This window comes from Odocoileus virginianus, chromosome 27 (assembly GCF_023699985.2).
Source record: "Odocoileus virginianus isolate 20LAN1187 ecotype Illinois chromosome 27, Ovbor_1.2, whole genome shotgun sequence".
NCBI classification, from domain to species: domain Eukaryota; kingdom Metazoa; phylum Chordata; class Mammalia; order Artiodactyla; family Cervidae; genus Odocoileus; species Odocoileus virginianus.
The window spans coordinates 18,828,624-18,842,929 of record NC_069700.1 but is presented as its reverse complement, the minus strand read 5'-3'; the positions used below and the strand labels follow the sequence as shown (position 1 = coordinate 18,842,929).

At 43.6% G+C, this 14,306-nt stretch overlaps 1 protein-coding gene across 1 annotated transcript; it reads left to right on the top strand.

The window, feature by feature from the left end:
• The first annotated feature begins 204 nt into the window (after window positions 1-204).
• On the top strand, window positions 205-8,430 carry LOC110143075 (boLa class II histocompatibility antigen, DQB*0101 beta chain). Its single transcript, XM_070456295.1, has 5 exons — window positions 205-392; window positions 1,875-2,144; window positions 6,252-6,533; window positions 6,989-7,099; window positions 8,078-8,430. The coding sequence occupies exons 1-5, from the start codon at window positions 284-286 to the stop codon at window positions 8,089-8,091; spliced, it is 786 nt and encodes a 261-aa protein (XP_070312396.1). The 5' UTR covers window positions 205-283; the 3' UTR covers window positions 8,092-8,430.
• Window positions 8,431-14,306: the final 5,876 nt, after the last annotated feature.

Sequence of the window (14,306 nt, the reverse complement as noted above, 5' to 3'; positions counted from 1 at the left end):
CTTTTATAACTAGGAAAATATTCACCCCAATCCAGTGTAATTTGATGAGGACACAGTACCAGGTATTAGATAAAGAACCTTCAAAAAAGAAGTGTCTGCCCAGAAACAGATGAGGTACTTCAGCTGATTGGTTCCTACCAGCTGATTGGTTCCTTTCCTAGGAACTCTCCAATCCTGCTATAAGTGGGAGCTCTCATAGGCTTTTATTCTCTGAAGTGAGTTCACCAGATCTACCAGGGGTGAGCTGTGTTGACTACCATTACTTCTTCCTTTGTTCTCTATCATGTCTGGGATGGTGGCTCTGCGGACCCCCAGAGGCCTTTGGACGGCAGCTGTGATGGTGACACTGGCGGTGCTGAGCACCCCAGGGGTTGAGGGCAGAGACTCTCCAGGTAAGTGCAGGGCAGCTGCTCCCTGGAGCCACCACTCTGGGGAGCAGGCTCTGAGGGACCCCTGGGCTGGGGTGTGAGCTCAGGTTACTGTCTTTTATCACACACTTCCTCTTTTTTGGGCATGAGAGCTATGTTACATTCTCATTTCTGCTTCTACAAGGAGAGGACAATCCCCTCTCCCAGGGCTTAAGCCTAGGGATGTTATAATGCGGAGGAGACTAACTGTATATCTACTAGAGTGCTGAAACAAAGTGAGAATGGGTACTTTTTTTTTTTTAAAGATATGAATTTCTCCAAAGAAGACAGTGAGAATGGATTCTCACTGAAAATGAAAATGAAGATTTGTCATTTCAGTGTCCCCAAGACTTTGTTTGGACTTAATACTGTGGGATCCTCGGTTGGGGAAATGCAGGGCAGCAGTGAACTCTGCATCTCAGAATTTGAGGGAAAGACTTTATATTCCTGACTCTCAGTGGAGAGTTTGTGGGAGCAAACTCCTGGTATTTGAATGGAGCTGCCTGGGTGACCACAGACAGAATCTTAACCTCAAGTTTCACTGATTTATGGTCAGAGAGTGAGTTTAGTGGGATTTAGGGACTTGAGTTGAGAATGGTAGGGATTTAGGAGGAAGGAAAATGTAAGAAGAGAAATATATGTATATTGAGAAAGCATTCATTTCAGACACAGGATGAATATCAATATATAAATTCTAAATCTTCCTAACACCCCTGTGTGCAAGTATAATAACTTTCATTTTACACAATTATACTTATAATACAGATACTCTGTTAAGTAACCTGCCCAAGCTAGTAGATGTCTCAGTTTAATTGGAATCCAATCTACATAATTTGAAAGCTTGTGCTCCTTCCATGAATAAACTTTCCTTTTTAGGACCCCAGCATTTTCCAGTCTTTTCTAACTACCCAGGAGTTGGGGTGGAGGTGGCAGAAATTCAGAGTAAACCCAGGCATGGGAAGGAAGATACTTTGATGGGGACCAAGAGAATATGCCTGTCAGGACGAGGACAAGCTTCATTCTATATGTCCTTTGTCATCTCTTGAACTCTTGTGCTTATATGGACACCTGTTCTCTTCTGAGGTGCCTAGGACTTCAGGGGAAAATGAGATTTCACCTGAGAACTTAAGTACAGGGATGGACGCACAGTCAACTCGACCTCCCTGTTTACTGTGTTCTAGGACTCAGCAGGGGCCTCTTTCCCAGGTCTCCCCTCAGCGACAAGTCTCCTTACCTGAAGGTCATTGTGAGGGCCCTCAGAGGGGGCAGGAGGCCTGGGGAAGAGCCGTCTGTAGGATCTGGGTTCGCAGGGCCGGGTAGGGACTGTTGGGCTGGACCTGGAACAGGGGTTGCGAGGCGGCGGGTTTCAGGTTTATGGACCCAGCTATCGCCGGGGACACTTCCTCATCTGCCTGAGCCAAGTGGGGCTGTGGGGTTGAGGCCTGACCAGCGGCTGTCTCCCCGCAGAGGATTTCGTGTACCAGTTTAAGGGCCTGTGTTACTTTACCAACGGGACGGAGCGGGTGCGGAGTGTGAACAGATACATCTACAACCAGGAGGAGGTGGTGCGGTTCGACAGCGACGTGAACGAGTACCGGGCGGTGACCCCGCTGGGGCGGCCGGACGCCGAGTACTGGAACCGCCTGGAGGGCGAACTGGAGCGGGTGCGGGCCGAGACGGACACGGTGTGCAGACACAACTACCAGTTAGAGGTCCGCACGACCTTTCAGCGTCTAGGTGAGTGCCCGTCGCCTTCTGTGGGATCCACCCTCAGCCCGCCGGGAAGCGGGTGTGGAGGGGGGTGTGGAGTTGGGGGAAGCTCAGAGAGTGGGGAATCCCCAGACCCAAGGAGGGGACAGAGGGGCGGGGCGTCCGGCATGGAGGGTGGGGACCGAGGGCATAGCCAGGAATGGACGTTGGCAGCCCTAGAACTTTCCCCACAGAGGCGGCGCAACCTGCCCAGTGTGGGTCACCTCTCGAGGGTCCGATTTGCAGGTTTGCTTTCTGGAAGTCTGACAGCTCCACCTGGTGGAGCAAGCTCTGCTCCAGGGCTGCGCACAGGGCACCTTGCACACGTGGTGACGTATTACAGTCATGAAAGAATATGTTTTCACTCTTTAGGTTTCTTGTCAATATTCATATTAATGCCAATTTCTTAAATAGATTGCTATATCATTAGAGCTGGACCTCTTTCAGCCAAGGGACTCCCTTAATTACCCAATACAGGTAGTTCAGTTCAGTTCAGTTCAGTCGCTCAGTCGTGTACGATTCCTTGCGACCCCATGAACCTCAGGACGCCAGGCCTCCCTCTTCATCACCAACTCCCAGAGTTTACCCAGACTTATGTCCATTGAGTCGGTGATGCCATCCAACCATCTCATCCTCTGTTGTCCCCTTCTCCTCCTGGCTTCAATCTTTCCCAACAAAAGTGTCTTTTCAAACGAGTCATTTCTTCATATCAGGTGGCCAAAATATTGGAGTTTCAGCTTCAACATCAGTCCTTCCAATGAACACCCAGGACTGACTTCCTTTAGGATGGACTGGTTGGATCTCCTTGCAGTCCAAGGGACTCTCAAGAGTATCAACTCCATAAACCTTTGTTAAGTTAATGAATAGATGTACTCCAGAGCCCATCCACTTAGACTCAAGAGAAAACAAAAATGTAAATAGAGCCTTAGAAAAGGACTTTATCAATTATCCATTAGTATTTTGCTTATTGCTTTAAGCTCTTATTGACTTGAATCTTAACAGTTTAGAAATTGTGAATGTGAAGTCTGAGGAAAAAAGTGTTTGGTAAGAAAATACTTGAATGGTGTTGTAAGGCAGTTTGAGTTTTTTAGAAAAACACGGCAGCTGGCATAATAGAAAGAACTGATGTTTTGGGGTAAATAAATTAATGCTGTTAAATTATTGGATAAAAATAATTTCAGGTTTCTTTTGGCTTAACCCCTCCCTATCCTTCCTCTGCTCCCTCCCTCAACCGCTCCCCCTCCAATATCTTCATCCACTTTGGGACAGACATTCTGAAAGCTAATTATACCCGTTTAATGAGCACCTATTTCTAAACAATTATCTTACCAAATACCATCTATATTATGCCACTTCATTTTTCAAGTAACTTAGCAATTAGCATCACCACTTTATATATGCTAATATTGGTACATGGCTTCCCAGTAGCTCAGAGGTAAAGAATCCTCCTGCTAATGCAGGAGATGTGTGTTTGATCCCTGGGTGGAAAAGATCCCCTGGAGAAGGAAATGGCAGCCCACTCCAGTATTCTTGCTTGGAAAATCCCATGGACAGAGGAGCCTGCTGGGCTACAGTCTGTGGGGTCTCAAAGGAGTCGGATTTGACCCAGTGACTAAACAACAATATTGATACAAAATAAAACTCAGTAACTAAAAATAACAACAATATTGATACATAATAAACAGTTTAAGCAATTCACCACAGTTATTTATGAAGTCCTGAACTGTGCCCCTGCCCTCAAAAAACACAACTCATCATGTTCTATATACTCTACATGTATATAGAGTCTAACAGAAGCAAAGCCTTGTCAAAGTCAATTATGACCAGAAGCATAGATATGAGTCTGTTTCTGACTGTTTTCAGTGTTGGTGGGATGAAATGATGTATTTGAGGGATTGAAAAATTCACTGATTAATCCCTAGTCTGACCCCACTCTTACCTATATATGTTCACATAACTTTTAGTTTATTTTACACTCTTCTTCATCCTCATGTCACCAGTACTTATATTTTTGCTCTTTTGTGTTCTTTTCTATAAAAATTATCCTAAAATGTCTCTCTTGAACTTGTGCCCTTCATTTTCACTTCCATTCTGTTTGAGATGAACAGATTTTATAAGTCCACATAGCTGACCATGACTTCAGTCAGAAATCAGGAGAAAGAACCTGATCAAGAGTTAAAGTCAAAATAAAAGACATGATTCTTTCCAGATGATGGCTCATGAGAGCTGTGTAATTGGGGTGACTAGACTGTCTGCTGAACTTGGAAAGACCCAGTTACACTTATATGTTTACATTGCATTAACCCAGGCCAACTTCTACAAGATTCTTAAAATATTTTTATTGAGAGCGTACATGATTGTCATGTCTGATTTCTGAACAAGGCAGTTATTCTTAATAGCAGGAGGATGGAGTCGGGTAGGCAGCTAGTAGTTAAACTCACTTAAATGCTACAAAACAATTAGGAAAAAAAGATAGTGAGAGAACATAATGTATTATCAAACAAAACATACTTGAAATATTTACTGTAGTTTCATGCTATAGGGAAAGGGAGATGCAGTAAAGTGGCTAAAGAGAAAAAGGATAATATGTTTAAAACAGGTAAGGAGGTGCATTGTATTTGACTGTGAGTAGCCATTTGAGAAGGAATTGAGACAAGGGCAACCATGATGCCCATGTCATTTGTTTTTAAGGTCCCCTTTTGTTTAGTTCAAAAATTGCCAACTTTTGAAATAACATTCATTAATTTTTCTTGGTCTCTGTTACCAGAATGAAATTTCTGTAAAGACAAGGACCATAATCTGTTGTTTATCTTTGGGTTCTCAGTGCTTGTCAACTTTATATTTGTTGAATGGATGAATAAGTGAATAAATAAAGAATAAAACAGATGACATGTATGATGTGGAGATGGAGGTTTATGTATTTCATAATGTAAATTTTTTTTTGTGGGGAGTTCACCGTAGTATGACCTCTGAGCTAAGGTTAGGCTAAAAGCTGAGAGAGATGCTTTATTGACCAGCAACATGTGGAAAGTGCTCTTGCTCTCAAATTTGTTAGTGTTACAGGCTGATAATTTTAGAATATAGCCTGTTTGAGAACCATTACTTTGTAAGAGGATGTGATGGCCACTGTGATCCTACTTTGCTGGACATAAACATGTTCATAGAGTCTCAGTTTTCAGTCTTTGTGGGCCATGACTACTCTTGGCAGCTCATGGTTAGCAGTAGCTGGGAGTCAAAACACCTGGATTTTCTCTACTGTGAGGAGCACGTTGACTAACAGAAAGCAGTGTCACTGTCCTAGCACAAGTCACTAGAACTGGTCCTGATGGTCCTCTTCAAGGTGGACAAGACGGGGAAACAAGTCCAGGTTGATTATTTTTATTTATAAAAAATTTACAAATAGTGATCTGTATAATACAGTGATTTATAATTTTAAAGTGCTTCATTTTTATCAATTAGTAGAAATAGAGTAACTCCCACAGTGAAAGTGTTAGTTACTCAGTGTCTGAATCCTTGTGACCCCATGGACTGTAGCCCACCAAGGTCCTCTGTCCGTGGAATTCTCCAGGCAAGAATGCTGGAGTGGATTGCCATTCCCTTCTCCAGGTGATCTTCCCAACACAGGGATTGAACTAGGGTCTCCTGCATTGCAGATGGATTCTTTACCATCTGAGCCACGAGGTGGCGCTTAATGCTAAAGAACTCAGTTGCTAATGCAGGAGACTTAAGAGATGCAGGTTCCATCCCTGGGTTGGGAAGATCCCCTGGAGGAGGACATGGCAACCCACTCCAGCATTCTTGCCTGGGGAATCCCATGGACAGTGAAATCTGGTAGGCTACAACCCATAGGGTCAGAAAGAGTTGGATGCAATTTCGATCTGATAGAATGGTTACGATTATCTCTTGAGACTATGAAAAGTAAATTGAATAATATGTTTAGTCACGCTAATAACATGGACAAGTTTGAATCTAAATCCAAGACTTGGAATCCGAGGATCTTCCTACTCTGGAACCGAGAAAGGACTCTTCTCCATGGGAGACATGCTGTATGGTCTCATATCTCACTGTGTGTTTTCCTGTCTGTTCCTCCCTCAGTGGAACCTACAGTGACCATTTCCCCATCCAGGACTGAGGCTCTAAACCACCACAACCTGCTGGTCTGCTCAGTGACAGATTTCTATCCAGGCCAGATCAAGGTTCGGTGGTTCCGGAATGACCAGGAGGAGACAGCCGGCGTTGTGTCCACACCTCTTATTAGAAACGGGGACTGGACCTTCCAGATCCTTGTGATGCTGGAGATGACCCCCCAGCGAGGAGATGTCTACACCTGCCGCGTGGAGCACCCCAGCCTCCAGAGCCCCATCATGGTGGAGTGGCGTAAGGGCGCTTGGTTTCCTTTCAGAGTGGGTCCCACAGGACAGGGGTGGGCAGAGCTTCCTGGGTCTATCCCATCTCACCCCTTGTCCCTGGCATCACTACTGAAATCACAGGACACAAGAGTACTCATGCCTCATGGCACAGGCATCAGAAGAATCCTGATCTTATTGTCTTTCAGAACCAGCCCTGGTAGCTCTGCAGGATTGACTTGTGAACAGAGTGTTAGGGGCTAAGGTTATGGAAGTGTCCTTGAGGAGCAGGGATCCATTCTCCCCTTCTCCCATCTGCCCACTGTGTCCAAAGATCTACTGGTCCCTCCCCTAGGGGTGGTCGGGATGAAAAACTGGGTTCCCCTAATACCTTCACCTCCTGTACCCCAGGCTGGACTTCAGGATTCTCAAAGGGACACGGTAAGATGTGGGGACAAATGCTGACACTCAGGTTCTGCTCCCCAGGGGCACAGTCTGAATCTGCCCAGAGCAAGATGCTGAGTGGTGTTGGGGGCTTCGTGCTGGGGCTGATTTTCCTTGGGCTGGGCCTCATCGTCCATCACAGGAGCCAGAAGGGTAAGGAACTCTGGGGAAATGGGAAGGTGGGCTGTGACTGAGACCCTTTGTTCAGGGAGACTTCTTCCTCTAGATAGGGAAGGCAGTGAAGCTGGGGATGAGAGGAAATGAAACAACCCAGAGAGATATTGGGAATCTGATTTTACTGGTTGAAAGGTAGCCCTGCCATAGAGGTGACAGGTGAAATTCATTCTAGGGCTTCCTACTAGTGACATTTCCATTTGTTGAGAAGATTTTATTTTAGGGCAGTAAAGATCTTGTGGGTAGGGAGGATGGGTAGGATAGAAATATATTTTCTATTAAGTTGCTTATCTCATTTCCCTTTGGGGTGGGTGAGATACTGGCTGTCTGTGTCATGAGACCTTTTGCGGGAACTCCTGGGCCTGCACTAGCAGATACTGTTTTAGTTCTGTGTCAGTAGTGGTTGTGGGACAGGTAAAAGAGGGAAGGGTGTGAGGTGAGTGTATCTGGGCACAGCGGTCTTGTTCATGGCCTTTTTTCTGCTATGGGATCAAGAGTTAAGGGAGAAGTTTGCTGTTTCTCAGGAAACTCCTGAGGTTATTCCCCAGAACCAGGCCATAATTTTGGTGGCATCTTTATGTGAAACTTAGAGTCACATCTTAGTATAGACACCAGGATGATGCCCACTTTGTGCCACATGTTGGTGGCTACTGCCTGTCGGCATTTATAAGTGACTGAATGAGGCTGCTAGTTGTAGAACGGTGAGTTATTAAGTTTACTAAGAAGATCAAAATCTTTATATCCCCCAGAAGGATAACAGCTGCTCCCCTGCCTCTCACACATCTGTGTCAGGGTGAAGTGCTGCATCCTCTTTAGCAGATTCACCTTTATCCAGATGTTAGGGGAGGTGATGATGACATGCCCTGGACCTCAACTTGTTCTAATGCTACAGGGACCATGAGAGGTGAGGTGCTGCATCCCTCAGGGTGATGTGTGTGATCACTTTCTCTTCTACAGGGCTCATGCGCTGACTCCTGAGGATACTTTGATGGGGATTGGATTTTGCTCTTCTGTAATAGCTGCTTGTTCTTGCCCAGAATTCCCAACTCCTGTCAGCCTATTCCTCTGAGATCAGATCCTACAGTGACTCTGATGCAGTCACCAGGTCATTTCCTGTGACCCTCCCACCAAGAATCTGGCTGTGATAACTCTGCTTCCTCCACTGACCTGTGTGCTACCAACTGCATCTACTCAGACCCCAAGAGTTTTTCTGTTCCCATTTCCCCTCAACAAACTGTGTAAGAGAAGCAATTGAAACCATTTACCTTGCTGTAGAGCTTCTTATCATAATTAAACATGATTATGAGTTATCTGTACTCTGAAGTTCCTCAAATGAACAAAGGTAGGAAACCACTGAAGAATGAAGGAATCTATTTTGAAGTGATCCAGCCAACTGGGTGCCAAAAGGAGGGATTGTTTCTTGAAGGAGACTAGAAATATCATGGTGTGCCATAAGGGTGGACAGAAAAGAAAATCAATGTTTCTTTATCTGCATCTTTGTCACTATTTATCTACATCTCTTTATCTCTCTGTGTTTCTCTTTGCATCTCTATTTTTTGCATCTTTCTCATCTCACAGCTTATCTCTATTTCTGTGTATGTGTGTATGAATCTGTCTCTGGTGTATATTTCTAGAGTATATACCACAGTTTTAATCATTTTAGGGAAGATTCTGACTGACTCAGACTATAACATGAACACCTCTTGGAAACATCATTCTGAAGATGGCATACAGACAGCTGACACTGGGCTAACCCCCTGATTAGGAACAGGGGCTGAATTTCCCAGATCCTTGTGTTGCTGAAAATGACTTCCCATTTCCCCAGCCTCCAGAGCCCCTCAGTGTGGAGTGGCACAAGGATCAGATTTTTCTTGTGAACTCCTCAAGACAAATGGCAGAGTTGCCTCTGACTCTAGGGTCCTTATTGGTTCCAGGGTTGACTCATACCCATCTCAAACCTTGTCTCCTGCACAGTCATTTGATGACACTGCTGACCTGAATTCTCAGAGGCTAGAGCTCCTCTTTTCTGCAAACATAATAACCTGTCAATTTGTGATAACACTCTGTTCCCAGGTATTAGGGAGGTCACTATACACTGTGGCTCTTTAAACATTGACCCAGTCCTGAAAGCTGGTCTTTGTCTCAGTTCCTGGGATTTGTCACTAAGATAGGTGACTCGGAGCTTATCTTTGAGGTTATGGATGACTATGCCTCTGAGGAAGAGACCCACTTTTCCCTGATCCCTCATCCACACACTAGATATGAGGAGCCAAACCAATGGCAGGTCCTTCCCTCTCCTGGATGTTGTCAGAATGGAGAACTAGACTTTCTTGGAATCTTTACCTCTTGTACCCCAGGCTGTACTGCAGGTCATCCGCCAGGGACACTGTGGAATGTGGGAACTCCAGATTCTGCTTCTCAAGGTCATAGTCTGAATCTGCCCAGAGCAAGATGCTAAGTGGAGTCAGAGGTTTTGTGCTGACTTTGTCATCTTCCTTCGGGTGGGCCTTGCTATTCATAATAGGAATAAAGAGAGAGTGACATCATGGGGAAATTGGGAGGATGTGTGCTGGGGTCCAGGAAGCCCTGGTCTCCATATAGAGCTTTTTGATTTTGACCCTGCAAAGACAAGAGACAGGACTGGAGATTGAGCCAGTCTCAGAATTTAGGGAGACATTGAGATCTGACTTTTCTAGTTGAAACATAAGACCTGTTACAGGAGTGAAAAGCTGAGTGTATTCTGTGACATTCTTATAGTCCAACATTGTCACATGGGCCCTATGCTGGAAGAGTCCTTCTTAATGAGTGGTCAGAATCTTCTTTTGTTCCTTCCTGTGATAGTTTAGTAGAAACAGTTATTAATATTTTTTGCACCCAGATTTCATTGGGAAATGTAATCCTTTATTGATAATTTAATTAAGAATAAGTAAATCTTTTATAAACAAGCTTGCAAACAAAAAACCCAAGTCTTAATAGCCACATAGCTTGGAGAAAATTGTATAGGTGTACTAGAGAAAAATTTACTTGTCATGAGCATTTGGCCTTATCTTCAACATACTCTGCAGTTAGGATGGAGTCATGTGACTGGTATCAGCTAATAAAATTTAAAAGTGGGTATAAACTCTGCCTGCTCCCCCTGCTACTGCAAGCCTGGAAGCCATTGTTGAGGTAATGGCATACAAAATGTTGGAAATCTGAATACTGTGAATGACTGAATGACTATGAAACTGAGTCCCCATTATTTAGCTAAGTCACTGAGTAAATTTTTACTACAGGTTAAGGTCTTACTGCAACATAACTTTGCCTTCCTGACTATAATGGAATATTTAACTGAAGAAACAGAGTTCATAAGTGAGAAGATGAGTCATTTGAGTAAATGGAGATCAAGAGACAATGATTTTCTTTTTCTTTTTTTGGGCACCCCACACTGCATGTGGGATCTTAGTTCCCCAACCAGGGATCAAACCCATGCTACCTGCATTGGAGGCATGGAGTCTTGACTACTGGACCATCGGGAAAGTCCCCAAGATGATAAATTAAAACAACAACAACAACACTTGTTTGTTTTCTTCCACCTGACAATATGTATTCCCAGTTACTAGAACAGTGCTTCTGTAGGGGATGCTAAATGAAGAGTTTATTCCCCCAGGTGCTGGGAATGTTGCTGGCTGACCAATCCTAGCTGTTTGCCCTTCTTCTGAATTATCTCAGGTGAGGAGAGCTGTCTCACACAATTTCACTCTACTTTCATGGAGAATTCACCTCCAGTGACTGCCTATTGCAGGGGTCCTGAGTAAGTAAAGATCCTGAGTTGTGACCTAACTTGGGTCAACTCTGAAGGGCTCTAGCAGCTTCAGAAATTCTTGGGGTTTTAGGGCATTTTCATGACTCCTTGTCATAAGCCTCAGCCTGGCAGTGTCCAGACTCCTAGCCCACTGTCCTTACTGGGACCACTAACCTGAGTCTAGATTGCAGCTGCAACCCCAGTGGATCAGTTCCCCTTTCAGCATAGATCCTTTCCCCTCAACACCTTGCACTCCCTAACATGCCCAACCCCAGGAGCACCTCCTCTCCTAATCTCCTCCCTCATGAAATTAGGAACCTGTTGGCAGTTGTTGAAACATTTGTAGCAGACATACTGAAAGGGGAAAATTTATCCAAGAAAGCAAAGGAAAAGAGAGACTTCCTTGCTAAGAACATTAAACATGTAAAGTGTATCTACCTTCAGGAATCTTGAGACAAAGGTGACGCAGAAGATGGAGAAGAATGATGACCCTTTTGCTGGGCCTACAAACACTATTTCATTAGCTTCAGAAAGATATGATAAAGATGATGAAGTCCCCTCTGATGGTACTGTGAGCTTGCATAACTCAATGAAACTATGAGACATACTGTGAAGGGCCACCCAAGATGAACCAGTCATAGTGGAGAATTTTGGAGGAAAATGTTGTCCACTGGAGGAAGGAATGGCAAATCACTCCAATATTCTTGCCTCAAGAACTTCATGAACAGTATAAAAAGGCAAATATGACTCCAGAAGATGAGCCCCCCAGATTAGAAGGTGTCCAATTTGTTTCTGGGGAAGAGTGGAGGGCAATTACGAACAGTTCCAGAAAGAATGAAGTAGCTAGGCCAAAGCAGAAATGACGCTCAGTTGTGGATGTGTCTAGGGGTGAAAATAAAGTCTGATGCTGTAAAGAACAGTATTGCATAGGAACCTGGACTGTTAGGCCCATGAATCAAGATAAATTGGATGTGGTTAAGCAGGGAATGGCAAGAGTGAAGATCAACATCTTAGGAGTCAGTGAACGAAAATGGACAAGAATGGGCAAATTTAATTCAGGTGACTTTTATATCTATTACTGTGAGCAAGAATCCCTTAGAAGAAATGGAGTAGTCATCATAGTCAACAAAAGAGTCTGAAATAAAGTTCTTGGGTACAATCTCAAAAATGACAGAATGACCTCAATTTGTTTCCAAGGCAAACCATTCAATATCACAGTAATCCAAGTCTATGCCCCAACCACTAATGATGAAGTTGACCAGTTCTCTGAAGACTTACAAGATCTTTTAGAACACCAAAAAAAGATGTCTTTTTCATCATAGGGGATTGGAATGCAAAAGTAGGAAGTCAAGAGATACCTGGAGTAACAGGCAGGTTTGGCCTTGTAGTACAGAATGAAGCAAGGCGAAGGCTGATAGAGTTTACCAAGAGAACACACTGGTCATAGCAAACACCCTCTTTCAGCAACACAAGAGAAGACTCTACACATGAACATCCCCAGATGGTCAATACCAAAATCAGATTGATTATTTTCTTTGCAGCTGAAGATGAAGCTGAATACAGTCAGCAAAAAAGAAGAAAAAAAAAAGACCTGAAGCTGACTGTGGCTCAAATCATCAGCTCCTATGCAAAACTCAGGGTTAAATTGAAGAAAGTAGGAAAAACCACTAGGCCATTCAGGTATGACTTAAATCAAATCCCTTATGATCTTACAGTGGAGGTGACAAATAGATTCAAGGGTTTAGATCTGATAGAGTGCTTGAAGAACAATGGACAGAGGTTCATAACATTGTACAGGAGGCAGTGAACAAAACCGTCCCAAAGTAAAAGAAATGCAAGAAGGCAAAACAGTTGTCTGAGGAGGCTTTACAAATATCTGAGGAAAGAAGAGAAGTGAAAAGTGAGGGAGAATGGGAAAGATATATCCAACTGAATGCAGAGTTCCAGAGAACATTAAGGAGAGATAAGGCCTTCTTCAATGTACAATGCAAAGAAGTAGAGGAAAACAACAAAATGGGAAAGGCCAGAGATCTCTTTAAGAAAACTGGAGATATCAAGGGAGCATTTCATGCAAGGATGGGCATGATAAAGGACAGAAATGGTTAAAGGACCTAAGAGAGGCAGAAGAGATTAAGACGAGATGGCGAGAATACACAGAACTCTACAAAAAAGTCTTAGTTACCGGATACCATGATGATGTGGTCACTCACCTAGAGCCAGACATCCTGCAGTGTGAAGTCAAGTGGACCTTAGGAACCATTATTATGAAAAAAAAAAAACAAAAACAAAAACTAGTGGATGTGATGGAATTCCAGCTGAGCTATTTAAATCCTAAAAGATGATACTGTTAAAGTGCTGCATTTATTGACAATATGTCAGCAAACTTGAAAAACTCAGCAGTGGCCAGGACTCAGGACTGGAAAGGTTAGTTTTTATTCTAATCCCAAAGAAGGGCATTGCCTAAGAAGGTTCAAAGTACCAGGCAATTGTTCTCCCTTCACATGCTAGTAAGGTTATACTCAAAATCCTTCAATCTAGGTTTCAGCAGTATGTGAACCAAGAACTTCCAGATATACCAGCTGGATTTAGAAAAGGCAGAGGAACCAGAGATCAAATTGCTAACATTATTTGGATCATAGAGAAAGCAAGGGAGTTCTAGAAAGGGAGTTCTACTTCTGCTTCATTAACTACAGTAAAGCCTTTGACTGTGTAGATCACGACAAGCTGTAGAAAATTCTTCAAGAGATGGGAATGTCAGACCACCTTCTCTGTCTCCTGAGAAACCTGTATGTAGGTCAAGAAGCAACAGTTAGAACTGGACATGGAACAACGGACTGGTTCAAAATTGAGAAAGGAGTATGTCATGACTGTATATTGTCTGTTTATTTAATTTCTATGCAGAGTACACCATGCAAAATGCCAAGCTGGATGAATCACAAGCTGGAATCAAGATTGCTGGGAGAAATATCAACTACCTGAGATATGCAGATGATACCACTCTAAAAGCAGAAAATGAAGAGGAACTAAAGAGGCTCTTGAAAAGAATGAAAGAGGAGAGTAGAAGAAGCTGACTTAAAGCTCAACATTCAAAAAACTAAGATCATGTCATCTAGTCCCATCACTTAATGGTAAATAGAAGGGGGAAAAAGTAGGAGTGACAGATTTTACTTTCTTGGGCTCCAAAATCACTGTAGATGGTGACTGCTGCAGGGGTTAATAGTCAGCCACCTGTTGCTCTGGCTAAGCCATGAGAAAATCACCATGGGAAAAGAATAAAAGCAAAATATAGCAATACAGTATAACCCAAATAAAAGTACATCGGGTTGATTAGTTTGGAGTCATCATGCCCTGGTAAGCTAAGGAAAAAGGTAGTGTGGACCTTGGAATGCCGGGTCAGCACAA

Bases quoted from the DNA above. Each gene is read 5' to 3' on its own strand.
- LOC110143075 (XM_070456295.1), top strand. From the start codon at position 284: ATGTCTGGGATGGTGGCTCTGCGGACCCCCAGAGGCCTTTGGACGGCA. The intron at 393-1,874 runs GTAAGTGCAGGG...GTCTCCCCGCAG, and splicing joins TGAGGGCAGAGACTCTCCAG to AGGATTTCGTGTACCAGTTT. The intron at 6,534-6,988 runs GTAAGGGCGCTT...TCTGCTCCCCAG, and splicing joins CCCCATCATGGTGGAGTGGC to GGGCACAGTCTGAATCTGCC.